Source organism: Zalophus californianus, chromosome 2 (genome assembly GCF_009762305.2).
Source record: "Zalophus californianus isolate mZalCal1 chromosome 2, mZalCal1.pri.v2, whole genome shotgun sequence".
NCBI lineage: Eukaryota > Metazoa > Chordata > Mammalia > Carnivora > Otariidae > Zalophus > Zalophus californianus.
In genome coordinates this window covers 201323811-201337553 of record NC_045596.1, presented here as the reverse complement: position 1 = coordinate 201337553, position 13743 = coordinate 201323811, and the positions used below count along the sequence as shown (strand labels likewise).

At 45.5% G+C, this 13743-nt stretch overlaps 1 protein-coding gene across 3 annotated transcripts in view; it reads left to right on the top strand.

Moving 5' to 3' along the window:
* MYOM2 (myomesin 2) overlaps window positions 1-13743 on the top strand; it is an 83883-nt gene that overhangs the window by 50519 nt on the left and 19621 nt on the right. For all 3 annotated transcript variants that reach the window (XM_027600378.2, XM_027600376.2, XM_027600377.2), the window contains exons 26-28: window positions 9367-9511; window positions 9627-9686; window positions 10619-10686. In XM_027600378.2, the coding sequence (XP_027456179.1) occupies window positions 9367-9511; window positions 9627-9686; window positions 10619-10686 (273 nt within the window). The remainder of the gene's footprint in view (window positions 1-9366; window positions 9512-9626; window positions 9687-10618; window positions 10687-13743) is intronic.

Genomic DNA, 13743 nt, shown 5'->3' with positions numbered 1-13743 from the left:
CAGACAAACAAGGACAGGGCTTTGTCACATTGATTTGAAATTTGCTCCCCGTATTCAAACGTAAATACTCAGAATGAAGGAGCAAGCCGGTGAGCTACACCTGTGCAGGACTCCTGCTTCCCTTGCCACCGGGCTCCCTCTGGCGCCGCCGCCAGTCTGCCCGGAGGACACACGGTAGCCACGCTCTGTGATCGGGACGTTTCTCAGTGACTGCTCTCTCAGAAAGCAGGCTGAGGCCATGCTTGTTCATTTGTCTCTCTCCATCATGTCCCTTGGACCTAGTTCCTGGCTCAGTTTCCCATCCAGACACCATCTAAGGGACCTTATACAAGCACATGCTCTGTGCTTCACAGATGTGAAATCGCAATGGAATTTCTAACCGTGAAGATGATTTTGTTTCTGTTTGCTGAAAGGCAAGACCAGGGCGTGGGTTTTATTCACTTAAAGCCTCAATGTCGTATTTGATTAAGCAGGACTGGAAGTGTCACAGTTGACCGTGAGAGCACGATAGTCATTTTCTTCTACCCGTGGGTGTATTTTACAAATCATTTCTTTTCTTTTTCCTTTTTTTTAAATTACTTTTCTTAAATTTTTTTCTTTAAATTTTTTATTGTTATGTTAATCACCATATATTACATCATTAGTTTTTGATGTAGTGTTCCATGATTCATTGTTTGTGCATAACACCCAGTGCTCCATGCAGAATGTGCCCTCTTTAATACCCATCACCAGGCTAACCCATCCCCCACCCTCCCCTCTAGAACCCTCAGTTTGTTTCTCAGAGTCCATCGTCTCTCATGGTTCGTCTCCCCTCCTATTCACCCCCCTTCATTTTTCCCTTCCTACTATTTTTTTTTAACATATAATGCATTATTTGTTTTAGAGGTACAGGTCTGTGATATAGGTACAGTCTTACACAATTCACAGCGCTCACCATAGCACATACCCTCCCCAATGTCTATCACCCAGCCACCCCATCCCTCCCAACCCCCACCACTCCAGCAACCCTCGGTTTGTTTCCTGAGATGAATTCCTCATATCAGTGAGGTCATATGATACATGTCTTTCTCTGATTGACTTATTTCACTCAGCATAACACCCTCCAGTTCCATCCACGTTGTTGCAAATGGCAAGATCTCATTCCTTTGGATGGCTGCATAATATTCCATTGTGTATATATACCACTTCTTCTTTATCCATTCATCTGTCGATGGACATCTTGGCTCTTTCCACAGTTTGGCTATTGTGGACATTGCTGCTATAAACATCGGGGTGCACGTACCCCTTCGGATCCCTACATTTGTATCTTTGGCGTAAATACCCAGTAGTGCAATTGCTGGATCGTATGGTAGCTCTATTCTCAACTGTTTGAGGAACCTCCATACTGTTTTCCAGAGTGGCTGCACCAGCTTGCATTCCCACCAACAGTGTAGGAGGGTTCCCCTTTCTCCACATCCCCACCAACATCTGTCGTTTCCTGACTTGTTAATTTTAGCCATTCTGACTGGTGTGAGGTGGTATCTCATTGAGGTTTTGATTTGGATTTCCCTGATGCCAAGTGAGGTGGAGCACTTTTTCATGTGTCTGTTGGCCATTTGGCTGTCTTCTTTGGAAAAATGTCTGTTCATGTCTTCTGCCCATTTCTTGATTGGATTATTTGTTCTTTGGGTGTTGAGTTTGATAAGTTCTTTATAGATTTTGGATACTAGCCCTTTATCTGATATCTCATTTGCAAATATTTTCTCCCATTCTGTCGGTTGTCTTTTGGTTTTGTGGACTGTTTCTTTTGCTGTGCAAAAGCTTTTTATCTTGATGAAATCCCAAGAGTTCATTTTTGCCCTGGCTTCCCTTGCCTTTGGCGATGTTTCTAGGAAGAAGTTGCTGCGGCTGAGGTCGAAGAGGTTGCTACCTGTGTTCTCCTTTAGGATTTTGATGGACTCCTGTCTCACATTTAGGTCTTTCAACCATTTGGAGTCTATTTTTGTGTGCGGTGTTAAGGAAATGGTCCAGTTTCATTCTTCTGCATGTGGCTGTCCAATTTTCCCAACACCATTTGTTGAAGAGACTGTCTTTTTTCCATTGGACATTCTTTCCTGCTTTGTCAAAGATGAGTTGACCATAGAGTTGAGGGTCCATTTCTGGGCTCTCTATTCTGTTCCATTGATCCATGTGTCTGTTTTTGTGCCAGTACCATACTGTCTTGATGATGACAGCTTTGTAATAGAGCTGGAAGTCCAGAATTGTGATGCCGCCAGCTTTGCTTTTCTTTTTCAACATTCCTCTGGGTATTCGGGGTCTCTTCTGGTTCCATACAAATTTTAAGATTATTTGTTCCATTTCTTTGAAAAATGTGGATGGTATTTTGATGGGGATTGCATTAAATGTGTAGATTGCTCTAGGTAGCATTGACATCTTCACAATGTTTGTTTTTCCAGTCCATAAGCATGGAACATTTTTCAATTTCTTTGTGTCTTCTTCAATTTCTTTCATGAGTATTTTATAGTTTTCTGAGTACAGATCCTTTGCCTCTTTGGTTAAATTTATTCCTAAGTATCTTATGGTTGTGGGTGCAATTGTAAATGGGATCGACTCCTTGATTTGTCTCTCTTCTGTCTTGTTGTTGGTGTATAGGAATGCCACTGATTTCTGTGCATTGATTTTATATCCTGCTACTTGACTGAATTCCTGTATGAGTTCTAGCAGTTTTAGGGTGGAGTCTTTTGGGTTTTCCACATAGAGTATCCTATCATCTGCAAAGAATGAGAGTTTGACTTCCTCTTTGCTGATTTGGATGCCTTTGATTTCTTTTTTTGTCTGATTGCTGTGGCTAGGACTTCTATTACTATGTTGAATAGCAGTGGTGATAGTGGACATCCCTGCTGCGTTCCTGACCTTAGGGGGAAAGCTCTCAGCTTTTCCCCATTGAGAATGATATCGGCTGTAGGTTTTTCATAGATGGCTTTATGATATTGAGGTATGTGCCCTCTATCCCTATACTCTGAAGAGTTTTGATCAAGAAAGGATGCTGTACTTTGTCAAATGCTTTTCCTGCATCTATGGAGAGGATCATATGATTCCTGTTCTTTCTTTTGTTAATGTATTGTATCACGTTGATTGATTTGTGGATGTTGAAACAGCCTTGCAGCCCAGGGATAAATCCCACTTGGTCATGGTAAATAATCCTTTTAATGTACTGTTGGATCCTATTGGCTACTATTTTGGTGAGAATTTTTGCATCCATGTTCATCAAGGATATTGGTTTGTAATTCTCCTTTTTGATTGGGTCTTTGTCTGATTTTGGGATCAAGGTAATGGTGGCCTCATAAAATGAGTTTGGAAGTTTTCCTTCTATTTCTATTTTTTGGAACAGTTTCAGGAGAATAGGTATTAATTCTTCTTGAAATGTTTGGTAGAATTCCCCTGGGAAGCCATCTGGCCCTGGGCTTTTGTTTGTTGGGAGATTTTTCATGACTGCTTCAATTTCCTTAGTGATTATAGGTCTGTTTAAGTTTTCTATTTCTTTTTGGTTCAATTTTGGTAGTTGATACATCTCTAGGAATGCATCCATTTCTTCCAGGTTATCTAATTTGCTGGCATAGACTTGCTCATAATATGTTCTTATAATTGTTTGTATTTCTTTGGTGTAGGTTGTGATCTCTCCTCTTTCGTTCATGATTTTGTTGTTTTGGGTCATTTCTCTTTTCTTTTTGATAAGTCTGGCCAGGAGTTTATCTATCTTGTTAATTCTTTCAAAGAACCAGCTCCTCGTTTCATTGATCTGTTCTACTGTTCTTTTGGTTTCTATTTCATTGATTTCTGCTCTGATCTTTATGATTTCTCTTCCTCTGCTGGGTTTAGGCTTTATTTGCTGTTTTTTCTCTAGCTCCTTTAGGTGTAGGGTTAGGTTGTCTATTTGAGACCTTTCTTGTTTCTTGAGAAAGGGTTGTGTGCTATATACTTTCCTCTTAGGACTGCCTTTACTGCATCCCACAGATTTTGAACAGTTGTGTTTTCATTTTCATTGGTTTTTTGTTATTAATTGCCTTATATAATTGGCCATTCCCATGTTAGGGGCATTGATATTTACAATTGTTAGATCTTCTTGTTGGATAGACCCTTTAAGTAGGATATAGTGTCATTCCTCATCTCTTATTACAGTCTTTGGTTTAAAATCTTCTATGTCTGATATAAGGATTGCCACCCCAGCTTTCTTTGGGTGTCTATTAGCATGGTAAATGGTTTTCCACCCCCTCACTTTCAATGTGGGATGTCTTTGGGTCTAAAATGAGTCTCTTGCAGACAGCGTATTGATGGGTCTTTTTTATTAACCAATCTGATAGTTTGTGTCTTTTGATTGGGGCATTTAGCCCATTTACATTCAGGGTAACTATTGAAAGATATGAATTTAGTGGTGTTGTAATGGCTGTAAGGTGACTGTTACTGTATATTGTCTTTGTTCCTTTCTGGTCTATGCTGCTTTTAGTCTCTCTCTTTGCTTAAAGGACCCCTTTCAATATTTCTTGGAGGCCTGGTTTCGTGTTTGCAAATTCCTTTAGTTTTTGTTTGTCCTGGAAGCTTTTTATCTCTCCTTCTATTTTCAATGACAGCCTAGCTGGATATAGTATTCTTGGCTGCATATTTTTCTCATTTAGTGCACTGAAGATATCATGTCAGTCCTTTCTGGCCTGCCAGGTCTCTGTCGATAGTTCTGTTGCTATTCTAATGTTTCAACAATTATAGGTTACATATCTCTTCTCCTGAGCTGTTTTCAGTATTTTCTCTTTGTCTCTGAGACTCGTAAGTTTTACTGTTAGATGTTGGGGTGTTGAACTAGTTTTATGCATTTTGACAGGGATTCTCTGTGCCTTCTGGATTTTGATGCCTGTTTCCTTCCTCACATTAGGGAAGTTCTCTGCTATAATTTGCTCCAATATACCTTCTGCCCCTCTCTCTCTTTCTTCTTCTTCTGGGATCCCAATTATTCTAATGTTGTTTTGTTTTATGGTATCGCTTATGTCTTGAATTCTGCCCTCATGATCCAGTAGTTGTTTATTTCTCTTTTTCTCAGCCGCTTTATTTTCCATCATTTGGTCTTCTATCTCACTGATTCTCTCTTCTGCCTCATTTATCCTAGCAGAGCCTCCATTTTTGATTTCACCTCATTAATAGCCTTTTTGATTTCGACTTGATTAGATTTTAGTTCTTTTATTTCTCCAGAAAGCATTTCTCTAATAACTTCCATGCTTTTTTCAAGTCCAGCTAGGATCTTTAAAATCATGATTCTGAACTCTAGGTCTGATATCATACTAATGTCCGTATTGAGTCGGTCCCAGGCACACGGTACTACGTCTTGTTCTTTTTTTTGAGATGATTTTTTTCGTCTTCTCATTTTGTCCAGAGGAGAATAATGAATGAGAGAACAAAATCCTAACAGGTTAACAACGTCCCCAGAAAATACTCTATACAAATCAGAAAAGACCTGCAACCAGGGGAAGAGAAAGGGAAAGAAAGAAAAAAGAGAAAAAAAAGAAAAAGATAAAAACAAACAAAAACAGAAGAAAACAAAAAACACAGAATATGATCAAATATGATCAGGCTAGTGCATAGATCAGTGCCACACACTTGATTTTGGGTATATTTTGGTCTGTTAGAAGAAAGTGCCTCCTAAAATTTTAAAGAAATAAAGACTTATATATGTACAAAATAAAGGTTGATACAATGGAGGGATGGAATTTGATTGTAAAGATGAAAAGTATAAAAAATTTTTAAAAAGGAATTGATAAGGTGCTTGAAAAAAAAAGGAAAGAAAGAAGAAAAAGGGGAGAGAATGTGATCAGGCAGGATACTAGAACAGAGCCATACAGTAGAGATTTAGGGTATATTTTGTTTGTTAGAAGTAACTGTATCTCAAAATTTTAAAGAGAGAACAACTTTTATATATGCCAAAAATAAGGATAACTGAAGAGATAGAATATGACTCTAAAAATGAAAAATAAATTTTTTTTTAAAAAGGGATTAATAAGATGTTGGTTGAAAGAGAGAAAAAGAAAAATTAAAAGAAATAAGACAGTTAAAAAAATTAACTTTGAAAGGCTAATGAATCATGATAAAAAAGCCATGAATTCTATGTGCAGTATTCCCCTAGCGCTGGAGTTCTCCCGTTCTCCTTGATCGCTAAACTTGGTCTTGGTTTGCTGGCTGTTCGTGCTGATCTTCTGGGGGAGGGGCCTGTTGCCGTGGTTCCCAAATGTCTTTGCTGGAGGCGGAATTGCCCCGCCCTTGTTGGTCCGGGCTAAGCAAGCTGCTCGGGTTTGCTCTCAGGAGCTTTTGTTCCCTGCAAGCTCTCGGTACAGCTTTGGAGGACGAGAGTGAAAATGGAGGCCTCCCAATCTCTGCCTGGAGGAGCCGAGAACTCGGGGCCCCGCTCCTCAGTGCGCCCCCAGAGAAAAGCAGTCACTCCCGTGTCCCCGGTCTCCGGCCGCACTCCGTGCTCACCCGGCCTGTGACCGAGCGTTTCTATCTCTGGCACCCGACCCCGTGTGGTGTCTCCAAACCCAGCAGATCCCTGCGGTGCGCTCCCGCGCCGCTCCTCCCGGGGGAGGAAGGGGAGTCTCCCCGGCTCTGCCGCTTGTTGGGTCCCTGTTGGAGGAGCAGTGGCCCGACTGGGCCGCGGATCACAGTTTATGGCCACCCCGAGCTGAGAGCCCACGCCGTGGCTCCGTCTCTGCAGCCGGCTTCCCCGCTCCGATCCCTGGGAGCTCTGCCGCAGTCAGGCACCCCCGGTCTTTCTGTGACCCCGAGGGGTCACACTGTCCTTCGAGGGTTCCACCCCCCGCTTAGCCACTGGAACGACGTCCCTCTGCGGAGCCGACTTCTAAAAGTTCCGAGATTTTGTGCTCCGCGGCTCTAGCACTTGCCAGAAGCAGCCGACGGAGGCCCCTCCCCCGCCGTCTATCCTCCCGAATATCGCCTCGGATTCACTTCTCCGCACGTCCTACCTTCCAATAAGTGGTCGCTTCTCTGTTCAGAGAGTTGTTGCTACTCTCCTCTTCTATCTCCTGTTGAGTTCGTAGGTGTTCAGAATGGTTTGATCCCTATCCAGCTGAATTCCTCAGACCAGATGAAATCTAGGTCTTCTACTGCTCCGCCATTTTGCTCCCTTACTTACAAATCATTTCTGATTGTCCCTCTGAACGAGCCAAACAGTAGGGACCCTCAGGGGGGCGTGAGCGTGCCTGCCGGAGCTGTACAATCAACTCAAGAAGGTGGTGACACAGCAGACTTCAAACAGTCCTGCAAGGCCGCCTGAGCTCAGAGACAGCAACGGGAGGGCTGAAGTGGTGAGGAGGGTTTCAGGAGCAGGGGTGCCCGGGGTCAGTCTGGGGGAGGCAGAGAGGAGGCCAGGCCGGCCCTGCTGCCGCCTGTGCCAAATGCTGGCGGTTGGACAAACAGGGAGGTGCCCGCATCCGGAGGATGGGGATGGGCTGTCAGAGACATCCGGAGCCCTTCCAGGCTGGGCACAAGGGTTTAGAAACAGTGCCCATGGGGTGCCTGGGTGGCTCAGTTGGTTAAGCGACTGCCTTCAGCTCAGGTCATGATCCTGGAGTCCCGGCATCTAGTCCCACATCGGGCTCCCGGCTCAGCAGGGAGTCTGCTTCTCCCTCTGACCCTCCCCCGTCTCATGTGCTCTCTCTCTCTCTCTAATAAATAAATAAAATCTTAAAAAAAAAAACCGTGCCCAATGCTTGGGAGGTGAACTCAGATGAACTAGGCAAAGAGGCTCTTTTGCTCATATCCACATCCTGAACGCTGTTGAGACAGTGGCCTTTGTAACGCCGGGCTCTGAATGTGAGCGTCCGTCAGAGAATGCGCACTGTTTACAGGTTTTCCGTAAAGCCACCTTCAGATGCACATTCTTTCTGAATTCTTAGTAAGGGGAGCGTTCTACACAGAGTGTGCTTTCTGAGGGCTGAGGAGGTTCCCTGGGTGACCCTGTTGTCCTTGCTGCCGACCACAGATGGCTGGTGTTTGTTCTGCTCGTCTTGCTTCCCGGGCCTCTGCCCCTGCAGGGCTGAGATCAGGGTTCAGGTGGGAAGACCCTGCCGGACCCCCCGTGGGGCTCACAGGGAGGAGGAGCGTGTGCAGGGAGCGTCCTGCAGGTTACCCCGGGAGTCATGAGCAGTTACTAGAGAGGAGACTCCTGAGCCCCGGGGCCTCGCATGCACCATTCCCTGCGTTTGAGGTGACTCATTCTCTGGATGTGGTCCTTCTGGCCCCACAACCCCTGCTTCGTTTTCAGATATTGTCTCATCCAAGGCTGGAGAAGGTGTTGTCCATCAGCCACCATAAATCATTCTGGTGTCTGTGAGTTCATCACAAACGAGGACAGTGGGGTGTGAGAGAAAGCTGATCTTCGGATGGGCTGGGTGGTGCAGTGACGTGTCCCCAACCAGATGTTGTTGGGAGGGGACTATAGTGTGGTGGTGGCGGACCGGGGCCGGCAGGGCGCCACGGACGGCGAAATGAGCTGGTCGGTGAGAATCCCACACACATTTATTTGGTCTTTACCGCCTGCTGGGCGCACAGGTGCTGGGCAGAAAGGGTGGGGACAGTTTGAGCTCTGAAGGCCTCACCGTCCAGCAGGATGGGCAGGCGGTGGGTGGACACTTGGGCCGGGGTGAGGTCTGCCCTGGAAGGGGGGGCATTCGTGGCAGGCATGTTACGGGAAGGGCACCCAGCCGGCTCCAAGGGCAGGTCCTGGTAGGACCTCCCTGGGCCAGTCTGGGGGGGGATGGGGAACCCCGTGTGAGAGGCTGCACCAAGCTGTGGCCTCAGGAGTGAGGGCAGCACAAGGTGCCAGACTTGCCGAGGAAACACATACTCTTCCGGAAAGTCTGTACACCTGACACCCAGCTTCAGTGGCCTGGTCCACGCAACAGCCTTGAAGCCATGGTTCTGAGTCCTCAGAGCTGGGGACAGCATGGTGCTTGATGGTTGGTTGTTGCTGGCCACCTGTGTTGCGTGGTCCGCATGGGGTATGCTGACATGCACACTGTTTTCCCCCCCATGTCCTTAATCGTCTCATGCTAGATGCTTGTTCTTGGGTGTGTGCAGTCCTTGCTGGAGTCTTCCAGGAGGGGGCGGCTCCCGCACAGAACACGGGCTGCATCCCGAGTGGGTGCGTGTGTCCCTTGGTTTGTGTGCGGTTCACCAAGAGGTCTCCTGGGTTTAATTTCATTTTGCATTTTTGTGTATGTCACAGTCCGTTATGAGGTAGTGGTTGATGCAACTGTCAAAGTCAGAGATAAAACCGGGAGAAGGAGTTTCACTGTAGCATTGATTCTGTACCTCCACCATTGCTTCCAGAAACACAGAATTAAATGCGACAAAGCAACTGGCCTTATTGAGATGGTCATGGACCGATTCACTATTGAGAATGAAGGCACCTACACTGTGCAGATTCACGATGGAAAAGCCAAGAATCAGTCCTCCCTGGTTCTCATTGGAGACGGTACACTATCCTGAGTGGTTTTGTATGCCCATGAAAAAAAAATTCACAGGAAATTGTTTTGACTACACAGAGGCAAACATCTTTCATTTCTTTTTCCCCTGAATATTGACTTTAGCGTTCAAGGCTCTCCTAGACGAAGCTGAATTTCAAAGAAAGGAATTCCTCAGGAAGCAAGGTAGGTACTGGACTCGCCCCCCAGGAGCCCGAGCGGACTCAGCATTGAATGTTTGTTTACGGCAGATTTGGTTCAATGCTGAAAGGCTGTAAATGCTGTTTTAAATAATCATGAGGTTAGACTATTTCTCATCTGTAGAAACTTGGGTATTTTTCTGTTCTTTGCACGTTACATTTATTTTCATTTGTGTTTTGTCTTGCTTCTACCTTTAAAAGCCCCAGAATCTACTGTTTAGTATTTCCTGTTATTGTGAGTCAAGGACATGGTCAGGGTGGCCAGGCCGTGTGGTCGACCTGCTAACTACCTCGTCTCTCCTGTTCGCTGCTGAGACGGAGGTGATCCCAGACCCTCCTTCCTCCTCTGGGTGAGACACTTGGACGACTGGGCCGCATGACAGATGACAGACGACTGTAGGCGCCCCCCAGGGACGCGCGTTTTATTCCTGCCATGCCCCACAAAACCATCAGGGTCAGCCAGCTGCTCCCTCAGTCTCTCTTGTCCACATGCACATTTCCATCTCTCTGTGGTCTGGCCATCCCACAGTGACATGACTTTCCACGGTCACCTCTGCAACCTGGGGGCGCCGTCCGAAGTCCGAGCGGGGTCTTCAGGCCTCCCTGTTCCTGTCGTGAGTGTGTGCGCCCCACGGCACCCCTAGCATACTTCACCTGAGCCAGTGTTCTGGAGGCTGTGACCTGGGGCGCCTGGGGACCGCGGCTGTCTGTTCTGTATCTTCCTACAGGGCAGTGCTCAGTACTTACCACGTGAATGACGTGGGTGGGGACGCGGAAACATCACTGTATTCTCATACAGCACAGCTTATTCTTCTGCCAAAAATGCATTCACAAATATATATATGTGTGTGTGTGTGTATTTGTGTTTTCCTTTTCTTTCCCTTTTTAAAAACTGTCTCTCCGCAATTTTCCCCTCAGGCCCTCATTTTGCTGAGTATCTGCACTGGGATGTTACAGATGAATGTGAAGTTCGACTTGTTTGTAAGGTGAGGACTCGGCTCCAACGAGAGAGCAGTAAGCTCTCGTTCACGGGGTGGCAAGAGACCTTTTGGGGAAGCATCTGCCGTTGGTCATAGGATGCGAGAAAACACAGCGTGCTGGGCGTGCCGCGTGACTTTGAGTCTCGTGGATGTTTCCTACGTAGACTCCAGTCTCTGTTCTTCATGAAAAGAATACAGTGTGGTGGCGTGCAAAAGAAGATTCAAGGAGGCATTTTAAAATATTTAAGATTTTTAGGAAGTGAACATATGGAAAGTACACTACAATGAAATTCATCTGGTAATTTCCATGCTGCTCACATGATTTCTTTAGGGAAAGAAGTTATGTTTTGGGAAGAAGATGCTCCTTAAGTTTTGTTCTAACAATTGAGTAATGAAGTAAGCCTTAGTTCCTACTGAATATAAAAATCTGTATTTGGGGGAACAGACTTTAAGGAGCATCTATCTGCTACATGAGCAGTGCTATAGGAGAACCTGGGGGAAGATCAATAATGCATTGTTTTCTCCCATAAGAAGGTAATACTAACGTTGATATGGTGATCATTTCACAGTATCGGGATGTACCATATCATCATGTTGTATCCCTTAAACTTAAGTGATGTTATATGTTAATTATATCTCAATAAAGCTAGGGACAAAATGTTAAGGGGTGAAGGCAAAGGAAAGTGGGGTAAGGGATGGAGCAGCATTCACCTGAGGGGACGAGAATGGACTGATCAGGAATATAGTGTGAGGGGCTGGTGCACAGGGGCCAGAGTGAGGATAAGCGTGACAATGGGGTCACTGTGGGGTGGGCCACGGGGCCGCCGGCTCCTCAGTGTAGCTGAGGGTCAGATGAGGGACCTGGGGCTAGTGCAGGGGGCTGACGTGAAGCCTGGGCAGCATAGAGCCATGGGACTGGGGATTTGAGGAAAGGTGGTGTGCAGGCGGGTGGTGGGGGGTGGTCTGGGGCCATGGGAGGGCCGCGCACACCCTGGGTAAGTGTCAGGTAGACCTTGAGATGCTGTGGTTACATTAATCTTTCCCACTAGTCCAGGCTCATTGTTCATGGTGGTGATGAAGTACTAATTAGATTTCCTGTTTCCATCTCTTTTTATGTGCGTGTTAATAACTAAAGCTAAAGTTTTGATATTTAACGTGCTTGAGGTTGTTATAAATTCATTTCAGAAAAATACCTAGAATTATTTTTCTTTTCATAGTGAGTTTCTTACCCCAGTATTTTAAAAGGAAGCCTCAGAGACAAAATCATTTAAAATAAAAGACGTTTACTGATACAGAAATTGCATGGGTCTGTTCAACAAATGAAAATACAGTAGGTATTTGCAGGGAAAACCTCGAAAGCTCACTGAGGATAGGCTGTTTACTTGGGAAACAGGATGAGAAAGACAGTAGTCTTTTCAAATAATTGTCAGATGAAGAAAGGGTGTGTATCTTCAGGTTTTTAGACCTCAGCACTGCCAAAATCAGTTCTTTGGATCCCCAGCAGCTACAGGCGCCAGTCCCGGCAGACGGGCTCTCTTACCGTCGGTTCGTTCTCTGTTTCTGATCGTGTGGCATCAAGCGCATGCTTACGCAGCCATGGGGCACATGGGAATTCTCCTTCCCGGGGCGTTCTGAGATCATCCTACTGCCACACACCCTCTGTAAATACGTGATGATATTTCAGGGTCCCTGGCCGAAGTGAGTCAAAAGTTTTTAAACACAGATATTGGAGAAACTGAACACATAGTAACTGAGATTTGGGCATTTTGTAGTTTAACACACTTACTTTGTACAATTGTGTCTCTAGCTCCTGTGATTCTGTAAATTATTGTACATAGTTTTCCCCTTAGTAATACGTTAGATAATTTTTTAAATGTACTTGCATAACAAAACATATGGAGAAAATTAATGCAAAGGTACGTACATTCATAATATAACATCACAGAAAACCATCTTTTATATTTATTTATTTATAAAACTATCTTTTAAAAGAAAAGTTTACCATAAATCTCAGTCAGACACAGAAGAAAATCTAGAGAGTTCTCGTACAGCAGACGTGGGGACTGGGGCGCTCCCTCTTGGAGACCGAGTCAGGCGTGTGCCAGATGATGTCTTGGGGGTCTTGTTACCCTCTTTTCTAGGCATTTATGTACGTTTTCAGTGCCTGTATTTAAGGAGCAGAAGGGAGAAATCACAGAGTACAGAGGAAAGACCACTCCTTGCAGGGCATGAGGACCTCCAAGCTACGGGACAACGATGCCAGTGGAGGATGTCTGTTTCAGAGGACAGAGATCGGAGCTCACCAGAAAGGGTTGTCTTTAGCACTCAAGCACCCGTGATTTAAAACTTCTGGGAAAACCAGGGTAAAAGGGGAGGTAGCACTGAATTGAGATAAAGGACGTAAGGGTTGGGTTGGCACTGGAGTATGGGCACCAAGATTTTGAAGTATTAGGGGAAGGAGGTTGTCTGTCTGGCTACAGTCCATCTGCCATTGATTGCCAACTCATGGTCCTGCCTTGGGAATGGAGCTCCTGCATCCCGGTCCAGGGGGGACACTCCGTCCACGGACTCAGCAAGTGTTTGTAGGCTCATTTGTAGGACACACGCTGCCGTGTCCTGGGGTGCAAATGCGAGCAGTGCGTTCCGGATCCCTGCTGTCCAGGGACTGTGCTCTGGGCGGTCACTGGTTACCCGGCCCAGGGCCGGCGTGGGCGTTCTGACCTGTGCGGACTACAACATGACCAGAACCAGTCATGCTGTCTGAATACTTGTAATTTTATTTTCTTTGTCATTGACATCACTTCTGCTGAGTCCGTATGGGGTATAAATGCAGAATCATCCGTCTCAAATAGTCTGTTGTGGCCAGTTCGTTCCATTCGTAAGAACCAGGCTTGTTTCTCATCCGTGGGATGTACACATCAGGGTGTATGAATCAAAATGCTTCCTCATCTTTGGAATTCTGCAAAGCTTAGTGTCAAATCTGAGCTTATGTTACAGACTAAATTGTGAGGAAATTTAGTAGAAGGAAAGTTACCATTCTCATTGGGCTTATTTGGTGTTACG